General features: G+C 33.5%; 3 protein-coding genes across 6 annotated transcripts; all 3 read right to left on the bottom strand.

Moving 5' to 3' along the window:
- Positions 1 to 3,596: 3,596 nt before the first annotated feature.
- LOC105173103 (mitochondrial carrier protein MTM1) lies at positions 3,597 to 8,460 on the bottom strand. Of its 3 annotated transcripts, none has more exons than XM_011094753.3 (10): positions 7,983 to 8,459; positions 7,168 to 7,242; positions 6,742 to 6,867; positions 5,900 to 5,959; positions 5,638 to 5,808; positions 5,280 to 5,379; positions 4,588 to 4,679; positions 4,363 to 4,512; positions 4,146 to 4,204; positions 3,597 to 3,979 (listed from the first exon to the last, which is right to left on the bottom strand). In XM_011094753.3, the coding sequence occupies exons 1-10, from the start codon at positions 8,202 to 8,204 to the stop codon at positions 3,826 to 3,828; spliced, it is 1,209 nt and encodes a 402-aa protein (XP_011093055.1). In that variant the 5' UTR covers positions 8,205 to 8,459; the 3' UTR covers positions 3,597 to 3,825. The 3 variants fall into 3 exon arrangements, with proteins under 3 accessions (XP_011093055.1, XP_020553495.1, XP_020553496.1); XM_020697836.2 differs by having other exon boundaries at positions 7,168 to 7,273; positions 7,983 to 8,120; XM_020697837.2 differs by lacking the exon at positions 4,146 to 4,204 and having other exon boundaries at positions 3,830 to 3,979; positions 7,983 to 8,460.
- A 1,678-nt stretch (positions 8,461 to 10,138) lies between these two features.
- Positions 10,139 to 11,413, bottom strand: LOC105173145 (pathogenesis-related genes transcriptional activator PTI6). Its single transcript, XM_011094806.3, has one exon. The coding sequence runs from the start codon at positions 11,188 to 11,190 to the stop codon at positions 10,243 to 10,245; it is 948 nt and encodes a 315-aa protein (XP_011093108.1). The 5' UTR covers positions 11,191 to 11,413; the 3' UTR covers positions 10,139 to 10,242.
- Positions 11,414 to 13,961: 2,548 nt separating this feature from the next.
- LOC105173104 (ubiquitin-conjugating enzyme E2 28) lies at positions 13,962 to 16,864 on the bottom strand. Of its 2 annotated transcripts, XM_020697838.2 has the most exons (5): positions 16,725 to 16,864; positions 16,527 to 16,627; positions 15,758 to 15,885; positions 15,016 to 15,120; positions 13,962 to 14,349 (listed from the first exon to the last, which is right to left on the bottom strand). In XM_020697838.2, exons 2-5 carry the CDS (start codon positions 16,594 to 16,596, stop codon positions 14,206 to 14,208), a joined length of 447 nt encoding a protein of 148 aa, XP_020553497.1. In that variant the 5' UTR covers positions 16,597 to 16,627; positions 16,725 to 16,864; the 3' UTR covers positions 13,962 to 14,205. The 2 variants fall into 2 exon arrangements, with proteins under 2 accessions (XP_020553497.1, XP_011093056.1); XM_011094754.3 differs by lacking the exon at positions 16,725 to 16,864 and having other exon boundaries at positions 16,527 to 16,684.
- Positions 16,865 to 22,316: the final 5,452 nt, after the last annotated feature.

Genomic DNA, 22,316 nt, shown 5'->3' on the forward strand with positions numbered 1-22,316 from the left:
TTTGCTTTTGGGATGGGTGGGGGGGACTACAACTACAAGTCAATGGATCAATATTCATCATTCTTTCATCTCCAATTTAATTTTTTATTTTTTTTTATCGGGTAAATTACAGTTATCTTTCATGAGATTTAACATAATTATAAATATTTTTTTAATTTTTTGGAATACCCCCTCAAAGGAAAAATAATTATGTTGCCTCATAGACCGTGAGGTGAATTAAAATCACTACTTTATCCTTGTTGAATTTAAAAAAAAAAAAATATTTGCAAAAATTTAAAATTTTTTTAGGATGGGTTAAATAAATAATTCATAGAGTATATTAGTCCAAAATAATATTTTAAAAAATTCAAAAAAATATAGAAAAGTATAATACATCATTCAAAAGGGTATTTCGATCAGTTCATCATAAAAAATGGATGAAAATCTAATGGAGGTTAACGAAATAAGATCGTTGTTAGATGAACGTTAAAATCAAGAGGGAATTTGTAATTTTTCAAATAATAATAAGATTTTTCCAATAATGTCAAATCTCAATAGATATAGTCGCAATTCACCATTCTTTTATGCTAATTATTTATGTTTTTTGTTTTCGTAAAAGAATCATCTTTTAGAAAATAATTACAGTACTTGACTAATTTTGAGCCACTATTTTTGTGGGTAAAAATAATAGAATATTCAAATATCTTTGGATATGGAAGTAGGCGGCATTTTGAGTTATTCTTGCCCAAAATTAGAATGTAAAAATCTTGCATAGTATTTGGATATGTAATTTGAGTGTTTTGTTTTCGTATTTTGGAAATAAAGATAAATAAGTGTGTGTTGGAAATATATGGTATATTTGAATTTATGTTTTGAGGTAATTTAAATATTTTAAAATAAATAGTGTAGGTTTGATGTTGGGTTTTGGAAGACAAAATAATTGTTCATTGTCAAATCATATATCTTTTATATATAAATATGTATATATATAAATATTGTATGATTAATGTTGTATATTTGGGAGACAAAAAATACTGTTCATTATCAAATCATATCTTTTTTATATTATATATAGAGAGTTGAAAAACAAAAAAAATACAAAGATAAGGTGTAAAAAATACAAAAATAAACGTTGCATGTGTTTTATCTTGTCTCGAACCCAAACATAAAACCAAACATAGTGTTGAATTTCTCAATGAAAAAATAAAATAGTGAAAATAAATTCATGGTTGTTCATAATTCTTGGCACAATCCCATTTAGCCGGTGAAAGTAGGGGTAAATGCATTTTTGGTTCTTAAATATTGTTACTAGTGTAATTTTGGTCCACAAACTTTAACTTTTTTTGTCACTTTTAGTCCTTTTGTTAACTTTTTCGTTAAATTAACTTAATGAAAGTTTTATTTAAAGTGTATTTTCCTTTCAATTTGTGGTGTTTTTCAAGATGTAATCCAGTGCATCATTTTTTTTATGTTATGAATAAACACAAAAAAAATAAAATAAATTAAGGAACAAATTTTCGAAAATTTATTGACATTTTTTCTATTATTGATAATCTTTTGTTAAGATTATTTAAAAAATTTATTGTTTAAATTTATTTTTTTTTCGATTTATTCTCTTTTGAAATTTGAAGAAAAATAGAAAAATGGATGCATTGGATTACAACTTGAAAAACACCATAAATGAGAGAAAAATCAATTTTTTTCACTTTAAATGAAATTTTCGTTAAGTTTAATAAAAAAGTTAACAGAAGAACCAAAGGTGATAAAAAAAAGTTAAAGTTTAAGAACTAAAATTGTAACTTTAAATTCTTTGATGACTAAAATCGCATTAGGGGTGATATTGAGGACCAAAAATGCATTTATACCACACATAAAATGGTAAATATAGTATATATCAAATCTCCTTTCTTTTATACTAAAACATGTGTTTGTTATTACCACAAGACTTAACAAATCCCTCATCCACACCAAACCAAAATTATGATTTTATGAATTTGTTTATTTCCATTTCTCCTTCACTTGTTTGTGGACTAATATTAGGTCAATAATGGATATATTATTAATATTTATTTATTTAGAAGGGTATGAAAGTAATTTTACATACTAGTTATATAATAAATACGTACACTCTACAATACTATATAACTCTCAACATCACTATAATACTTAAGATATTATTTTTTAATGCAAGTTTACTATTCATGATTTAACTAGACGACAAATATAAAAGTTCTCTCTCTAGAAAAAACTGAATTTGGGAAATATTAGTGTGTCGAGGGTAATTTTTCCTTTCATTTCCTTACTCAAAGCCACATCCATATCCACATCATTAATTGGCACCGTCTGTAGGAAGCCATTACCGACATTGAGTATGCAAACTAGGTCTAGAGCTTGCGATATTCAAGGGGTGGATTCTACCCTGAAAGCACAAGTGAATGGAGCAGGTCAAGCCCCCTTCCGTGAACGGTCACCACCCCATGGGATAGCACCCTCACCTCAGGAACAAACTCCATTTAGTGAGAAGTTTTACCACCCCGTGAACAGCCAACCTTTTTCCCATGGAGAATCACCCCCTCTAGGTGTTCCACCTCAAGAAATGATGATATAACTAACACAAAAAGCTTTGATTCGTAATGCATCCACGTGGGCAGTTACACAAGCAATGGCTCAATTTGAAGCTTATCACCCCATGAATCTGCCCCCTCTTTCCCTTAGCTGAAGTTGAGAATTATCATAGATTTTCGAGGAGGAGTAGAGGCAGGAAGAGATAAACAATAGAGTCTCCTGACCTGAAGTCGCTCAGACGCAAAAATAGAACCCCCTTCCCCCAATCTTGACAACCCTCTGCCCCCTACCATCGAGGGGAGTCGAGAATCCTTATTTGCCCTTGGCAGTGGCTCCTCCAAGACGCAACCTTTTCTTCCCTGCAATCTAAGCCAAAGAGCTTCTAGTGGGCATGAAAGTATTGAATCTTTTGGAATACGATGGAACAGAGGACCCACAAGAGTACTAGGACATATTTTATGTTAAAATTGATTGATACGACTTAAGTGATGCCGCCTATTGCAAGGTCTTCCGAACTACGCTATCCAAGTGTGCTCTGGCGTGGTTCATCCAATTACCAGCTGGAACTATCTTCAGCCTAGAACAATTGACCTAACGTTTTTTACATCACTTCTTCATTAACAAGAAAGTCCAAAAACACGGCCGCATATCTATTCACCATTCGCCAAAAGAAAAATGAGCCGTTAAGAGACTATGTTCAAAGATTTGTGGAGTTCGTGTACAAGGTGCCAAATGTCAACCATGAGTTATTGACCAACATCATTCAACAAAACTTGCTACCAGGAAGATTCAAAGAGTTTATAGTCTCAAGAGGAAGGGTAGGGAGGAGAAGAAAGGCCGAAGAATGCTCCTCATTTCACTGAATGAAAGCAACACTTAAGCAGAGCACTCCGTTTGAGGAATTTGTGATAGAAGTGTTCTTGGCCATTGAACATAAAAGCTCTAAGGAGAAAATCGTCAGCATCCTCAAGATAACAATTCATATAATTTATGCTTAGGAAAGAAAAAATAATAAGGACTACACAAAAAGAAAAAACGAGAACAGTTCGAAATTTAATTTTGAGCGATGGAAAAAAACTCTAAACAATTTTTAGAATAAGTACACGACAAAATCTATTAAGAGAATCAAGAAGAAGACGGTACCAGGTGTCAAGATCAAAAACAGAGAAAGACAATTACAAAATATTTGAATCATGTGCAAAGCACGTATTCTATATCCTGGTGAGTAAGAGGGGTAATCTTCGTATAAAGACCACATTCCTTGGACGACATTTTGAAGGGTCAGCCATGTCCTTTGCCAATATCATTCTCTGTCTGCAAATAATGCAATGCATACTTGACAACTTCATAGAAAGAAACCACGATCCCAACTGAAGGGCCTGCTCGAGCAACTCGAGGACCAGCTCCCGTAAATAATCCCTTAATACCTCCATCCCTAATTCACAAGTAAAAAGATAAGGGTGAGAGGGAGAGAGACTACCAGAATATATAAACTATCCACCTCTCTGTTGTTCTGATCTTATAAAACAAGAATCAAAAACTGTTTAAAATTTTACAAAACCATCCATAGGAAAAACATGGAAAAAGGTTGTAATGTAAACCTCCAGATCTCAACCAAAGTTTGCCTTGTCGTCATTTTCAATGCTCGCATGTGATCTTTCTGAAAGTTTAAACAGATCTTCATAAGAAAAGGAGGAACCAACTTATACACCAATTTCATCTGAAGATGCATCTCATATAACATATAGCCAGGAGGGTAGCACTAAGTTTAATCATTGACGAGAATAAATCAACCAAGATGATGAAAAACAAAGCCACCTCAATCTGCCGCCGGGTCCTAGCAACGTCCAGAGGACATGTTGTAGCGGCTGCAAGGCTTCCTGCCACAAAACCAGCACAAAAGTTTGCTCCAAGGATACTGGATGCACTGGCTTCCTCACCTATGCTGCTCAGAATTTTTCTTCGAAGCTTCATTGAAGGGGCAAGAGTAAGATACCAGAAATCCAAACAAGTCCAAGCAGAAGCATGTATTAAATCACTTACAGGCTCTAGCGATGACCAGCAAACGGCAGAGAAAGGAACATCACGGGCAAGTTGTCCTCCAAGCCCAGTCCATAAAATGCGGAAGCTTTGAACTGGAGCAATCGTAAAATGCTGATGTATCACTTCAAATTTCGGGGTCCCGGAGATTCATATGGATACAGTAATAAAAAGTAGAACACAAAACAAAATCCAGAAAATACTTGAAATGATTAAATCAAAGGAAGCACTTACAGAGAATAAGTGGAAACAGAATAATGGAGGCCTAAATTTTCAGTAATATGTCTAGCACTATATTTTCAATCAGCTTAGTGGATAATGCTAGTCTAACCATAAAGATACAGGTAGACTGTTACATCATAAGAGTTACATATTCACCGCAGGTGTGTGCAAGTTTTATACGATTATCTGTTACCCATAATGTATTTCATAATAGCAATATGACTGCTAACCCAGTTTAGTGAAGCTATAGAACTGGAATTTCACTTTTAAGCCGGATAAAATAGATCTTAGAGAAAAAGGACCTCAAGCAACACAAGGACACCCAAAAAGAAATCAGTCAATGTTCCTGCTAAGCATTGATATCTAAAGGATTTTCTGATTTTGACTAAAAAGCTCGACTACAGAAAATTTGCAAAGTAGAGAATGGATCTTCTAGATACAAACACAAAAGTATAAGTTCATAGGCACCACACATGCTTGATTATTATTAGCAGTCTTGACAGGAGAGACGACCCCAATCAAAGTTTTCAATACTCCAGGAGGCTTTACATTAGCTTGGCTGTGTTGGAATGCCTGTGACCAGAAACATTGCCGACATACAATTAAATAGAGAAGATATATATATTAAAACAAGGGTCTACAGAAAGATCCATCAGTGATTAAATTGTAAGCAGAACTTGGTCATACTTTTGAATGAGATTATATACATACTGAAAGGTGCAGAATTAATTACAAATATTAAAACAATTTTTTTCTGACCAATATATAGCTATGCCATAGAGACAAAATAGCTACTTCTCATCAGATCACTAATATAGACTGTCACATTACCTGCATGCGTGTTCTTGCAAGTTCAACGGGATAACAGGTGATGCATGCTGTTGATCGTGCTAAGGATCCTGCAAATAGGGGAACATATGGTGTCATGGCTGGAGCATTCCGAGACGTAACCTCTTCCATGTAGTTGCGCAAAATATCATACAGTGGCATATAAATTCCCACCTGCAAGTAATAGTCAGACGGAATTGAACAGAGAGCTGGAAAAATATTATACAAAAGACCGGTTGTCTTAAGTTCGAAGAGGGGAACATACAGAAGGTACCGCCAACGCTAAACTAGCATTAGTTCCTCTCCACAATCTTGAGAATCCTTCCTGGAAAGTTCCCATGGTTAGAGTTATTTTGACAAAAGGCTTAATGTAGAGAGTATGTAACATGACATGTAGATGTACTTTACAAAACATTACAAAAGCTAAGGAAACAGAAGAATCATTATAACAAACTCCAAGAGGCTTTGCAGCAAAGAGACTTCAATTCATTTTGCCTTTGCCCGAATAAAAAAGGCTTACTTAACGTATACTGAAACAAGGACAGTCACCAATTGAGAGAAAAGAATCAATTTACAAGGGAAAAAAAAACAAAACAAGAGGTTTTTGAAAAACTATTCTTAACTAATCAACTACTTGCTTGATGCCCAAAACAATATGTCCTATGTTGAAAATCTGTTGATTTATTCTGTACAGCAAGTATATGGTGTACACTTACCTAATTAGATTAGTCGATCCCTGAATTATAGGGATGCGATGCCAAATTTCTTGGGATTGATTTAGAGGTCAAACTTTCCTAATTAGGCTCACAGTTGTTTGTAAATATTAGCATTGTACTGCTCACTAAGAGATACAGAAAAAGAATCCGGTTTTCTCTACATCCTGGAATTCAAATTAAGAACTAAAGAAATTTTATTATGTTTAGCATACCCAAACAGATGAATTAAGTTCGTTATACTTCTGATGCTGGCAATTTCTTGAGAAGGTCAAGAAATTGTGGGAGGCTTGAAGTCATAATATGAGCTCAAGATCAATATGAATTCATAGACCTTATACTTGAAATCACTGAGGATATTTCTAACTTATGCTCTTCAATCTGGATAGCCTACCTGTCGTATTACTTTGTATAATACATCAAATGTTCCTCTATAACGGGTACAATCTGGAGAGCATGTTGGTTGACTGCCAACAGGTGCATAAGCAGATGATGGCATATACTTCCTTTCTTGCAGCATCTGAATACATTCCCAGAGCAAAAGCTATTATGAGAATTCAGTTACTTGATAAAGCATAGCAAGAATTCATCTACTGAAATGCAGTATATGAAAATGAAATGAGAGACTCCTTCTTGATTAGTTCCAATTGATGATGTGGCATCCATGAGGTGGAGCAACATTCCCAGCGCTATTAGTTATGATATATTAAGAGAAAGACAAGTAACAACAAATACAAGCCACCAATATGCCTTCAGGATCCTTAAGCCCTATTCTTTAATAAAAGGAAAAAAAAATATCAGATTGCCCTGATTGCTATACCGTGTTTGTTCCGGAGCATGCTGTCTGACATAAGCGATCATAGGGAACCCCAGCAGCCTGAGCTTGTAACCTTGTCTGAATTAAGAAGCCAAATATCAACCAAGTGCTGAAAGTGTAAGATAAAATCAAATCCACTACTGAAGTACAGAAAATAAAGCAAAAGCAACAAACTATAGTAAAAGTACGCCCTCACAGCACACTAACTAATAAGAAATTCAGAAGATTGAACCTATTCAAATTTATCTACACATCAAAAGCAATCCGAAGAATTGAATAAAACTCCAGATTTACAGCAAGAATACTTGAGATTCACTAATCCGAGGCATAAAGGAGCGCAGGTGGCTATTGTAGACATAGAGAACCAAATGGATCATAAGGTATGCATGAAGCAAACTGGAGACTAGACATACTTTAAGAACAACAAGAAGCAGATAGTCGAAACAAAAATGAAAATGATAAGACAAAATCCCTGAACAGAAGGAAACCAACTAGTTATCAACAATTTTTTGACAAATGCCAGATTCTCATTTAAACATAATCTTAGAAAAAACATCAAACAAGGCAGAGAGTTAACTCATAGACATTCAAGACCAACTAAAACTCTATAGAACAATTAAACAAACAGGCACCACATGTCAATTGATTTAGCTAATCTTTAAGTAATTCAGAGAAAGGGGCCGCCTGAAAAACCTCTTATGAGTCTACTTAGCTTCTACTAAAGTAAATTAAACACGCGCATTCTCAAAACTAATTAAATTGCATATGAACATCCATAAATACCTCCCAGAAAATTAAAAAAAAAAAAAAAAGTGCACCTTGGCAACATCAAGAGGGTTGACAATGATGGCGGAGATCACGGCGGCGCCGGCAGCAGCAAACGCCCTCTCCCCAAAACTCAACTCCACTTCAAAAATTTTGGAATTGGACGATTCTTCATTGAAAGACTCCGCTTTTACCATGTTCCTATCCAGTTCGACTTTTCTTGTTGCTGTCAATCCTATCCATGAAGGCAGACTTTGTCTTGAAGAACCCACCATTAGAGAATAAGTCTTTTTCCCACTAAACTTCCAAGATTTTAGGAAAGCTGAAACTAGTGAGAATATTATTTGCAGGAGATCGGAGTAGATCAATCAGTTATTCTTTTCCTTTTTGGTATTCTGGGTTTTGATTCCCGGCGTGGAAATGAGCGCCAAGGGCGCCAAACATTGCGGAAGAATAGTCAAGAGGAGGTTTATACGTCGCCGATTTCATGAGAACAAGCAAAAGTACTTTATTCCTAAGGTCGTGTTTGGGGAAGTCACCAAACCAAAAACAAATTTATATTGTCTTTGTACAAAGATCCATATTTTTTTAATGGGCTAAATAAAATGAGCTAAAAATCTTTTTGTACTTTGAAAATAGAAGAAATCTCTCTTAATATTTCATTAAACATAGTTTACTTGTCCTTTTCTATTAAATTGACTGAACGGCGTTAATTTTTTTTTCATATAATTATTATGTCCTTTTTATTATATATTATTTCTTATTTTAATGATCGTTCAATTTTTTTTATTAAATAATTATCATCAAATTTAATTATTTATTCTCAATCATTAAATTTTAAAAAACTAAAAAAATTTAAATTCAATAAATTATTTAACTTATATTATATATAAATAATTTAAAATTATTAAAAAATCCCTCGCCCCTGTCGTCCTCGGGACGGGGGCAACTGAATGGGAGCGCGTCCCATAAGACGCCGTCACCCCCATATCTAGGCGACAGCTAGACGGAGCCGTCGTGTCCCATACCAAGTATAGGAGGTAGTGGGGTCGCGTCTAGTTTTTTCTTAAAGTTCTTATTATTTAAATTAATTATATTCATTAAATATATATTTTAGTTAATAAGAATAATTTTAGATAATTATAGTAATTATTATATTACCTAACCATTTTGTATCATATATATATGTATATTGGATTCCTTTTTTAGTTTAGTACATATAATACTAATTTAAACTATTTTATGTATCTAAATTCTAAAAATAAAATTTAGTATATTAATCTTTATAATGTAATTATTTATTTTTTAGAATTTTAATATCTAATATAAATATATTTAAAAATAAAATTATTTATATTTTTAGAAGAGATAAAAATGCAAAAAAAAAATCTTAAAAAAAACTAATTTGACCATGGCAATTTAGATACAATATAAGGGCATTTTAATCAATTAAGAAAAAAAAGATCAAAACATGCAAAAATGTCAAGCCCAAACGCACTTCAGGCGCGTACACCCCATCTTTCGTTAATTTCTAACAGAAATGGGGTTTTGTGCTGAAAACATAGAGGGTCCTATTTCTAAATCACATGTGGAATTTTAGCTATTTCACAAAAATGCAGGGGGATAAAATGGAGTTTAGCCTATTTATTGGCAGGTGAAATTATATTTTTTAAATTCCCTACGGTAGGGGATTCGATATTTTTGGTTCTCTGCTTTATGGTATCTAGAAAATAATTTTAATATTGAAAAAGTTCGACATATTTAGTCTTATACTTTATGAAAATTTCAAAATGGTCATAACATTGGCAAAACTCGACACATTTAGTCCTAAAATTTGAAAAGTAAAGACTAAATGCGTCGGAATTTCTTTATTATTTTGACCATTCAAAAATTTCCAACTCTCACAATATGGGATCCCATAACATCCCAATCTTTATCAAGAGAAAGTTTTTAAATAGGACACGCAGATTGATCCCATAACATCACAGTATGACACATTCAGTGAATTTTGATTAACAAGAGACTTATTTGTTAGACGAAAGCAAACTTCGAGAGTGTTTGATTTAATTTCTCAAACCACAAAGAGCATATGTATAATTATACCAAATCTCACGAGAAGGGAGTATAACTATATATCCCTTCAGAGTAATTAGTATATTTTCAATTAATATTGTATATCTAAATGCACGAAATAATTTGTAGTTCTATATTAAATACACAAATTGGCGTACACTTGATATAACTAATGAAATATTAATACACATATCCAAAAATAAATACTTATGTACCATAAATTCCATGTCATTCTCAGACTTACCAAAAACCATCCACAAACAATTCATCCACATCCCATGTTAAGGATTCTAAATCATCACCCAACTCAATAAAATCCTCCTCTAACCTAATTTCATCGTAAATTAATGGCGTTGGGGATCTAAAATCAAAATAATTATTCGAAAAATATTGATCCCATACTGCACAATCATTTATAAAAAAATCTCCTTCGCTGCTTCTTCCAATCGGGGCTGGGGCGGGTTCGACTTTTGAACATGAGTTTGTCGGGTTTAACTGATCCATATCGTTGTTAATGTTTTTAAATTCGGACCGGACGAATGTTGCACTATTAGTATTAATCTTCAAAACAGAGGTGGGCGAGCGTAGATTCTCACACCACTCCTCCTTGCGCGATTCATACCCGGAAACACACGTCACATCAGCCTCCGGTGGTTTTGTAAAATTGGTCACGGCGTTCGGACCTCGTATTTGAATCGCTGCCCTGTCATAAGCCGTCGCCGCCTCCTCTGCAGTGTCATAAGTCCCTAGCCAAACCCTAGTCCGCCGAGTCGGATCACGTATCTCCGCCGCCCATTTCCCCCAGGGCCGCTGCCTTACTCCCCGAAACTTCTTCCCCTTCCCCCCCACTAAAGGCTCCGCCGACGCTTCATGCGGCAGTGACGGCGGCCTCTTTTTCTTCGTCAAGTTTCTGCTACTCTCTCCATCGTTTCTGTCGGGATAAACACTCACCCTCACCATCCTAACCTCATTCACATGCTTCTTCACCCGACGGAGACTTTCGCCTTCATCACTTGAAGAATCCGTAGCATCGCGATCAGTAACTAGAATCCTCACTAGACGCGGCGTTTTGGGGCTGAAACCACCGCCGCCGCTTGGATGATTCTTCAAAGACGCTGGAGAAACCGACTTGGTGGTGGTGGTTATATGAACAGACAATTTAACGGGTTCTGAGATTTTTGAGGTCATTCAACGACTTGTGGTATCACGTGAAAAGGCAGAAGAATAGTGGAAGAAAATTCAAACTGAAATTAAGCACAAAAATTTGAGCAACAGTTAGCGGAAAAAGAGGATTAATGGAGCGGAAAAGGTCTTGTTTTGGAGTAACCGATGGTTGATGATGAATGAGAGTAAGAACAGAGAGAACGAAGGAGAAGGGGAAAGATTTGAAATTTTTTGCTGATGGAAATGAGGGAATAAAATGTGAAGAATGGTCTTTTATAGCAATATTCTTAGATGTCCGTATTCTTGATGTTTGATTTGCAAATTGGATGAATTTTAACTACAGAGGAAGTTATTTGTTAGTCGTAAACAAATGTTAGAGGCTTTAGATGTAGTTTTTCAAATTATATGGAGGCCACATGTAATTATATCAAAAGTTAGGGGAAGGCGGTGTATCATCCTTAATTTATAAGATTATATCTACAGATAAATATACTTTTCTCTCCTAAAGTTTGGTGTAATTAGATATCGACCCCCTGTGATTTTAAAAAATTATATTTATTACCTCTAAAGTTTGCTTTTGCCTAACAAATAAGTCCTTCTGTTAGTTCAAATTCATTGAATTTCTTGATATTAATAAAAAAACTTAATAAAAATCGACTATTTACTCTATTTGTGATTGCAAGTCAAACAAATCTTTCATGACTAAACTAGTTGTATAAACAATGAAGATATACCTCCTCACATGCATTAACGTGTGAAGATATATAAGAGTAATTTGGTCATAAAAAGATTTATTTGATTTACAATAAATCAGTATTAAATCAATTGGGGGCAAATATGGAGTTTTATCTATTTTTTGGTTAATATCATCAAATTCGATGAATTTTGACTAACGAGTAGACTTATTTGTTTGATAGAATTAAATTTCAAGGATACTAGATATAATTTTTCAAATCACATAAAATTTACGTGTAATTACACTAAATTTTTGAGAAAAAAAAATATAATTATCCCTTATATATATCAATTCTTGCAGCTTATTGGTAGAATAGTAGATCCATGCACTTAAACTTGGACTTTCTTTCACTTTTTATTGTATTCAAATACTTTATTTATTGCTACAGCTAAATTCATACACTATGTTTGTTTTCATTTCCAACTCATTTTCGAGACAAGTCAAAATATACCCAATGTTTGTCATCATTCAAAAACACCTTATTTAGGTGTTTTTAACTGTTTTAGCATAAAAACAAACATATATATACACACATATATACATAAATATATATAAGAAAGGCATGATTTGACAATGAATAGTAATTTTTGTCTCCCAAAATACAACATTAAACATATAATACTTATTTTAAATTATCTCCAAAGACATGATTTGACAATGAATAATAATTTTTGTCTTCCAAAACACAACATTAAATATATAATACTTATATTAAATTATCTCCAAAAACAAATCCAAACATACATACTATCTCTAACACACACTTATTTATCTTTATTTTTCTCTCTTTATTTCCACAAAACACAACAAAACACTCAAAAAACGAATCCAAATATTATGATAATTTTCTTCACAAATAACATCAAAGGGGAAGAATCTATTAGTTGTTGATATTTGGTAATTTGACTTTGACTTTTGCAATGATAAAAACTTGAGCTTGAAGCAAAAGTAAAACATTTCCACACACAGGCAGATTCCAAAGGGACCCACCTCAGAATCCATCCCTCTATGTGTATATATATATATATTCTACTACCACTTAATAATATTCACGAACAAAATTTTTTAAATTCATACCAACCAACATATTATATCCTTATATATTTCATTTCATTTTAATAAAATAATATTGTTATTTACATCATTATGTATATATTTAATCTAACATTTACAACATATACTTAAATCGCAATTTAAAAATAACACTATTTGATAATTCATTCGGTTGGGGAACAAAATAATAATAGTTTTTCGTCGAGGAGTTTTAAATCTAAATTACTTCTACTTGTTTGATACGAGGAAAATAGATCGAAAAGAACATATTATTTTCTATAATTTTACTGAAAACCCTTATCTTCATTTTGTATTAAAAAATAAATAAATTAATATTATACTAATATAATTTTAGTATATCAAAAATTTAAAAAACTTTTTAATAAAAATATTTATCAAGCAAGAACAAAAATATTTTTTATTAATAAAAATATTCATTGTTAACTTTGGTACAATAGGCTTTTAACGATTTTGTTATCTTTTGTCTGGCGATTCCGTACAGTATTTATAGGGGAAAAGATAAAATAATTAAAGAAAAATTATATATATATGGGCAGTAAAATAAATAAAAGCAAAATATATATTTATCTTTTTGGCATTATACTTTCACTTTTCTGCTCAATTTTTAGGCAATAAAATAAATAAAAGCAAAAATTCCAAGTGAAATTACATTTTTAGGCTTTAGGGAAGAAGAATAATGGTATTTTTGTATACATACTAAGATAATGAACTTCTCATTCCCAAACCACGACAACATTATTCCACTTTATAACAACAAGTACATCACCGATGATGTCTTAACTCAGTGGTCGTGGCTGAGGCACAAGTCCCGTTGATAAACTCAAGATATGAGTATTTATCTCACTTACTGTGAATTTATTGTAATACGAGTTTAATGAACGAGCAACGTATTTATCAGTTTATTAACATTAACAAAAATTATGCAATCACCGTTTCAATCAAATAAAAAGGCAAAAGTACATCTAACGGCTCACTTCCAAGTGAGTAGCATGAAACAGAGAAAACTGCAAATCAATTAAGTTAAAAATTTCCAAGTGAAGGGAACAAAAGAGTTTGCCCAACCTTACACATTGAACAAGATCAATAAACCATGTACCAAGTCTTTCTCGACAGTCATTTTTCTTATCAACAGTTCAAACCCATAATTGCATCAGATGCAGGCTCTTCTTGACAGAACAGCCACATCATTCTTAACATAAACGCAATCTAAGCCTTTGCGAAAAATCACACTAACCCATCGCGTATTTCTGGGTCCAGCTCCTAGCAGTTTGCTCGTACTTGGTCCTGTCCGTCTTGTACATATGTGCGATTTCTGGCACCAAGGGGTCGTCGGGGTTTGGGTCCGTCAAGAGTGAACAGATGGAGAGCAACACCTGAAGGCATTTATGCAGTTATGACTACAATTTCACAACAGTACGAGATTCGATTCTTGAGCAAATAAATAATGATCGGCGATGACATATGTTCAGAACTAATCTGCAAGAACAATAGTAGGAGTAGAACGCAAAGAGACATGGGGGTTCCTCCTTTATCCATCTACAGTCACTTACTATTGTATGCTCCCTAAAATGTTAGATATGTACAACACTTTGGCGCTACTATGTGAAGTTTTCTTTAAGTCGAGAAGGAAGCAAAGGGATAGCAGAAACAACAACAATCTCCAAGATGTTTACCTCACGTGGGCAAAGACACCCAAAAATTCAGGGTAAATCCAGAAAAAGAGTTAACCGCTACTAGGTATTGAGTTTCACAACTTTGAGAGCCCAAAATACAAAGGAAACCACTGAACTTGTTTCTAGCAAAATGTATACAGCCATTGTGCATTTCAGGTTATACATGTAAATTTGGCAACGAAATTGCTTCAGGAGCTCTTAGATCGCATATTGAGGTATATCATATCAAGAAGTTAAAAAGAATGCCTTGTCGGACTAGGAAAAAGGGAGGATTAATATGTTCATGGGGTTGCAAATTTTAAGGTGTAAACATTAGTTTGACACTGGCTACATAAACCACAAAAACCCAATGCAATGAAAAATAACCTTAGAAATCGTCAAGGCAGGGCTCCACTGCTCCTTTAAGATGTCAAGGCAAATGCTACCATTGCTATTAATATTTGGGTGAAAAACTTTTGTCCTGAATGCAACCTGCAATAGTCCAACCACAAGAAAAATGCATCCATATGTTCGTTACAATTTCAACAAGTTAGAATACAAAAAACTTTTGTCCTCAATGTAGAAAGAAAAATCCAGCCAGCAGCATAATGTAGTTTGAAACAAATTCCAAGAAAAGATCTTGATTCATCTTCAACCAACATATTATCTTCTAGCACTATCAAATATCAACTACCTTGCTCGAGCAATATTTGAGTTCACTTATATTACTGACAGTGTTTTAAAACTTGTTGAACAGTGGGAAGAACACAAAATATATCAAATAATGAAGCTTCGAATCAAGTCTGAATATATAAATATTACTAGAAAAATATAGGCAACTGCTAAAACAGAGACTCATCCATATATACAATATATGTATCATGACAAGAGAATAAGACACTCTGAACTCCTTAAAAAACTGAATGAGTGCAATACGGTGATTTGAAACTAGTCATCAATTAAATTATATTTTCACGAGCAACTACTCAGAGAACCTAGATCGACATGCAGTAGAACTTATAAACCTAGCTATGCGGATCTGCAATCATACAATCAAGAATACATGGCGGAATTCTCAAGTTGAGAAAGTAAAAATCAACAGTTCCAAACCAATATAACTCATCCGCACCTTTGGAGGTTTGAATGGGTAATCCGGGGGGAAATGAATAGTGACCAAAAACACGCCGCCTGCATAAGGGCTATCCTGCGGACCCATTATCGTTGCCTGCCAGTGAAACATGTCCTCACCAACAGGTCCTGTCACCATAGAGAATAGCCATGTCATATTTCCACACTTTGAACAAGAAACGCAATGGCAAATAAACTTCACCAATGGAGTATTTCTAATTATAAAAAGTTGCAAGTAAAAACCTCAGATGTGAGGATCCCAAAAACATAATTTACGAACTTCAGTCATATCATCAGAATATCCTCAGCAGCATTACAAAGACCAAAAAACAAGAATTAAGTTAATCAATCTCCACAAAATGCCCCAAGAAACTATTTTTATCTCTCCGTTCTTCGTTACTACTGAACATCAACAATGTCCAACCACAAACTTCAGTGGTCAAGACAGCTTTTTCACCACCACAAATTGGTGAAGACAACAAAAATCACGCAAACCCACATGGAGAACTTTCCATCTGACAATCGCATGTTTTCTACTCCCACAAGCCCACCCACAAATTCTCACAGCCAAGACAACTTTTTTACTCACGAGAAACGGCAAAAAACAGCAAAATTAAACAAGCCCAGATGCAAATATGTTCGTTCTCACAGAGATAAACATCAGAATGGCACAGATCAACCCCGAAAAATAAAGGGAAATTAAAAAGTTAATCATATAGACCAAATAAAAGCGAAAATAACAAAGAAAAAGAAAAGGGTCAGAGAAACACCTGCGCTGCAAGAAGTGGGAGGATCTTTCTGCAAATCCTTAAGCTCCTTCAAGATCCGTTTCGAAGCCATCGAAGACAAAATCCGATCTGTTGAGTAACTCCTTCAAGAAGAAAGGAAACCCACAAATAAAAAATGTTAGATATTAACAAGAAACCTATACCTTGTGTATATGTATGAAGAAGTAAATGCGTGTTTACCTGGAGAGAGAGAGAGAGAGAGAGAGAGAATTGTCAGATTCTTTTCTTCTTTTCTCGTTGTTCAGCTGCGGCTTCTTGACGCGAAGAAACGACTTTGGAGAAAATGGAGTGACTTTTTATCTTCTTTTCATGGTTTCTTTTTCTTCAATTTACATTTTTTTTTTATAGATAAAGATGAAAATTCATATTTTTTTTTTTTATAAATGTAAATTTCATTTAAGTAAATGGTTCAGTACAATACAATAAGGAATGCAAAAGTGGTCATCTTGATAGGTCAAGAGATCCGCCATAAACGATAAAGTGCACAAGTACTAATTGAAGAAGATAAGTTTACACTCAATATCCGTTGTCGCACATCTTCAATAATCAGCTTCCCTAAGGAAGGTGCATCACGAGCCCCTCCATCAAATCGTCGGAGATTCGGCTCGCACCAAATGTGGTAGACAAGTGAGCTCAATAATGCATATATTCTTTTATAAAGACAAAATTGCATGTTTGCTCCAAAGTATAAAATTTGTCATATTAATCTCACATTCTCTGAAATAGTCAATATCAATTCCATGTTTTAATAAAACATAGTAAAGTTAACGTGTAGTAAAAATTTGCAATATTTGGAGCTAACTTTGTAATATTTAGGACTAACTTTACACATTTTCTTAAAGTATAGGAATAAGTTTGCAATATTTTTTTAAAGTGTGAGATTAATATTGCAACGGTGGGATTAATTTTATAATATTTTCCTAAAGTGTGGGGCTAATATTAGCTATTTAAGAAGAAAAAATTACATAAAACCGCTATGTATTATGAAAACTAGGCTAAAAATCCCCCATATTATTTTTATATGAAAAAAACCCCGTGTTATTATAAATGACACTCACGTGCCCAATTCCGTCAGTGCTAGGTAATGGAACTAAATTTTAACTTAAATTTCTATTATACCCTTGTGACTTACTGCAGTAAAAAAATGGAGGGGGGGGGGGAGATAAGACAGATTAGGGTTCACACGAATATGATTAGGGCACGATTATTTTGGGTTTAATATTACAAAATTCCCCTTTGTTTGCACAAGTTTAGTAGTCTTACGTTAGAAATTGAGTGTTATTGACTTTTGTGAAGCTTTTCATTGAAAATATAGCTGGGAACACGTGAAAATAAACGATAAGAATCTAAGGATTTTTACCCTAAATTTTTTGAAGTTTTTGTCTTTTTTACTGTGCGTAATGGAATCTGAGCATTTTTTTTTTTTGCTTGTACTTGGAGGAAAGCAACACAAAGCAAGGTAATTTGTTTTTGGCTTTGAAAGAGCTGGTAAGATGACAAGGGCGTACAGAGGCAAATAACAGTGTGAAAAGGTATGTATTCCTACCTCTTTAACCGAATATTTATTGAAAATTTTGATCGAATGCTTGGAACAGTGGATTCTTCCACTGTTGGTCCCCATACCCTAACTCCATTTGCATGAAAAGTTGTTATTTGGTTTATGAGTAATCTATCTTATAATTTTTTGTTGTCTTTATTTTCATTTAAATATTTGATAGTTGTCTGTTTTGTTGTATTTATTTTTATTTAAATATTTGATATTGTCTCTTTTGTTGTATTTATTTTTATTTAAATATTTAATAGTTGTCTCTTTTGTTGTATTTATTTTTATTTAAATATTTGATAGCCGCTGCAAAGTATGATAGTGTGTCTTTTGGTCCCTACACCCTGGTATGAGGTTGTGTACAATGTCTCTTTATGTTTTTGTTCCCACTTGTATGGATTTCTTGTTGAGTTTTTTGTTTGTATATTTAATTGCAGAATGGTGTTGGCTGATTATGCTGATTATGATGTATGGGTTGGTGGTGTAGTTGAATGGGTGCCTATAATTAGTTATGTAGGTGGTAGTAGATTAGGATTTTCAAATGTGGATAAGGAGAGATTGTATTACGGGAACTTACTAGAAATGTATGCTAAGCCAGGGGGTAAGGGGTTAAATGTGGTTGTTTATTATTGCTTACCTGGACACTTATTAGATAATGAACTTAGGATGTTGAATGAGGATGAGGGTATTAGAGAACTGTTGAGGGATTATAAGGGGTTGAATGTAATTCCCATATAGTTTGAAGAAAAATAGGGCCCACTAGTAGTTATTGATACTTGGGGTAATATCATCTCTACAGAAGAACAAATTTCCTTACTCCCTTTTCTTGATGAGTTTGAGCCCTTAAACCCGAGGCTGAAAGTAATGCCCCGATTCTTGATGAAACCATAAATGCCACTGAATTTGACTTTGATATTTCTGAGCCTGCAAATAACACAAACTCCCTATACAATTCTAAATCTATACACTATCATCATAATACTTCACCATTGTTTGAGGGGGAACATGGAGTTAATGGGGTTGAGGGGGAACAGGGAGTTGATGGGGGTAAAAGGGAACAGGTTGGTGGTGAAGAGGTTGAGAGGGATCAGGGAGTTGAAGAGGGTGAGGGGAAACAGATTGGTGGTGAAGAGGGGGATGAAAATGATTCCAGTTCTGAGGGACCAACAACATCTGAATGTCCTTCTTGAATGCTGGAAGATCTAGAAGGTCCTCTAGATGATGATATATTTGAAAATAGACCACATGACCATGCAAGAAAAATACTCAAAATCATTAGAGCATTTGTGATAGAACAAAAACGAAAGAAAAATGCAACAGAGCAACAGAGGCAGGAGGACAAGAGGAATATGGGGGCTGTGGGTTGGTTTACTGATGCATCAGAGGAGGATGACTTAGTTTTACTTAGGGGCTCAAATGATGAGGAACCTAGTTACCCAGTGTGGAATGAGAATATAGATTTGGGGAGTGAGGATTTAACAGTTGGAATGAAGTTTCCAACTAGGGAAAGATAAAAGGAGGTTCAGAGGGATTGGGTTGTTAGAAGGGGTTGGGACTTAAAATTCCAACATAATGAGAGAAAAACAATAATAGGCACTTGCAAGCATGGATGTGACTGGGGGATCCATGCATCTCAAGTGATGAAAACAACCACATTTCAGATAAAATCAATAAAAGTCAACACACTTGTGCATACCTGACTGAAAACAAGTGGGCAAACTACAAATACTTGGGTAAGAGGATTGAGAATATCATTCGTGACAATCCAAATGAAGGCTTAATCTCACTAAAAAAACAAGATAAGGAGAGATATTCAGGTTGATTGCAGTTCGCACAAAGTGTACAGAGCTAAAAGATATGCACTCCAGTTGATTAAAGGTAACATAAAGCTGCAATTTGAAAGGTTGTATGATTACTATTCCACTATTGATAAGTGCAATCCTGGAAGTACTTTGGTGTTGAAGGTGGACAAGGAATTAAGTCCACCTGTACTCCAAAGAATGTACTTCTATCTGTGTGGTCTTAAAGAGGGGTTTTTAGATGGATGTAGGCTAATCATTGGCCTTAATGGGTGTTTTTAAAGAGTATTTACAGAGGCCAGTTGTTGACGACAGTAGGCAGAGATGGGAATGATAACATTTATCCAATTGCTATGGATTATATTGAAATAGAAAAATATGGTTGTTGAGAATGATTTTTGAATCTTCTGTTAAGGAATGTAGGATCAACTGATGAGAAGGGATGGACTTTCATTTCCGACTCAAAAGGGACTACTTGAGGCAGTCAGTACTCTGCCACCAAATGCAGAGCACAGATTTTGCTTAAAGCACATGTACAATAATTTCAAAGCAAAATTTAAGGGCCAACAATTGAAAAAAACTTTTGTGGAAAGCAACATCTACTTATAATCTGAATCAACATCTGAGAATAATGTCAGAAATTGAAAGAGTGTCTCCAAAGGCATGATCATTACAAATTGCTTATGTGTAGTTGTCTGAGTTGCATGCTCAATATTGAGAAAGATGTTTCTTTCCATCAAGAATTAAGTGTGACACAATAGGTTGTCTGAGTCTTTCAAAAGCTACAAACTTGAGGCAAGGGAGCAATCAATAATTGATATGTTTGAAACTATAAGAAGAAAATGTATGGCTAGAGTTCAGATTAAGAGAACAAGCATGGAAAAATATGATGGTGAGGTGTGTCCAAACATCTGTAGAAAAATTGAGAGGCAAAGACTTGAAAGCAGGCATTGTTTCCCCACTTGGGTTGGTCAGGATAAGTAAGAAGTCATGCACTATATAGAGAATTATATAGTGTTCTTGAATGAAAGACATTGCGGTTCTGGTATGTTTCAATTGGTGGGATATCCATGTTGTCATTCAATTGCAGCAATCAACTATCACAAACTGAATGTAGAGTGGTTATGTAGACATATACTTGAAGAATGAAACATATCTAATTACATGACAAATCTTGTGCCTGGTATGCATGATTTTGAGGTGTCAACACTGGAAAGTGGCTCATCCATCAGTGAAATCCAAGGTGGGTAGGCCAAAAAGATCAAGAGGAGAAATGCAAATGATATCATAGAGACTGAAAGAGTGTAAAAAAAAAGGCTTAACACACACATGTGGTATCTGCCTCAGAACACGACATAATAAAAGGAAGCTGCACCAGCTTCCCTCATCCAAACTCAAGAGAAACACATGTAACTTTATATACTAATATAATACATAATTCTGTAGTAATTTATTACAGCTTTCTGCTGATTAAGTAGACTTATACAAATTAAAAATAAAATATATACTTATTAAATATTAAATAAATTTATTCCTTCTTATATAACAAAATCAAGCAATCACTAAGAAATCTGAAAAATAAACTCCAAAAGATAAATAAGTATTAAAACTTTTAATGAGAAAAATATAAAAAAAGTATAGAAACTGTTAATTTAATAAATTTCATATCATAAAAAATAATATATAAAAATCAAATAATATCATGATAAAGGCAAATCATCAATTTAGCTATAGGCTATGAATATAAATAAATATTAAAATTTAATGAACATAAATATATGAATAAGGGATAACTTCAAAGATTATGAAAAGAAAAACAAATAACATAATATCAAGAAAAAGTGTAAAGCATCACTTCCGCCATAAAAGAGCAAAGAAAAAAAATATATAGAGTACTAAGTTTTGAGATTTAATGGAGAATAAAAAATTAATAGCGTTTCACCTATCTAATAAATGAAGAAATGCTGAATAGGGTTTGTTCTATTTAAATACATATATGATCGAGACCGCCATCGTTAGGTAATCGAATATTCTAGTTTGGATATACACAAATATTATATTTTATGATTTTTTATTTGCTTTTAAATATTTTGATATTTGTTTTGTATTTATTTGAAATGGATCTCCCAATATTATAAATGAAACTTATTTTGTATTTTGACAAAAAAAAGTCTTATTTGTTGGAAATATCATATGTTTTAAATATATTAAATATTTATTTTGTATTTATCCCAAATGTTATCTTCAATCCAATATTATAATAACATTTCAGTTTTCGATAATATAATTGAAACTTATTTTGTATTTTGACAAAAAAAAAATTCTTATTTGTTAGAAAGCATCAATTTAGCTATAGGATATGAATGTAAATATAAATAAATATCAAAATGTAATGGACATAAATATATGAGTAAGGAATAACTTCAAAAA

The sequence above is a fragment of the Sesamum indicum genome, linkage group LG11 (genome assembly GCF_026168435.1).
Source record: "Sesamum indicum cultivar Baizhima isolate 11 linkage group LG11, ASM2616843v1, whole genome shotgun sequence".
In the NCBI taxonomy this organism is placed as follows: domain Eukaryota; kingdom Viridiplantae; phylum Streptophyta; class Magnoliopsida; order Lamiales; family Pedaliaceae; genus Sesamum; species Sesamum indicum.

Bases quoted from the DNA above. Each gene is read 5' to 3' on its own strand.
- LOC105173103 (XM_011094753.3), bottom strand. From the start codon at position 8,204: ATGGTGGGTTCTTCAAGACAAAGTCTGCCTTCATGGATAGGATTGACA. The intron at 5,380-5,637 runs GTAATGTGACAG...TTCTGGTCACAG, and splicing joins TTGCAAGAACACGCATGCAG to GCATTCCAACACAGCCAAGC. The intron at 3,980-4,145 runs GTTTACATTACA...CTTGTGAATTAG, and splicing joins ACTTTGGTTGAGATCTGGAG to GGATGGAGGTATTAAGGGAT.
- LOC105173145 (XM_011094806.3), bottom strand. From the start codon at position 11,190: ATGACCTCAAAAATCTCAGAACCCGTTAAATTGTCTGTTCATATAACC.
- LOC105173104 (XM_020697838.2), bottom strand. From the start codon at position 16,596: ATGGCTTCGAAACGGATCTTGAAGGAGCTTAAGGATTTGCAGAAAGAT. The intron at 15,886-16,526 runs GTGTTTCTCTGA...CTATGGTGACAG, and splicing joins TCCCACTTCTTGCAGCGCAG to GACCTGTTGGTGAGGACATG. The intron at 14,350-15,015 runs GTTATTTTTCAT...AAATGCCTTCAG, and splicing joins CTGCCTTGACGATTTCTAAG to GTGTTGCTCTCCATCTGTTC.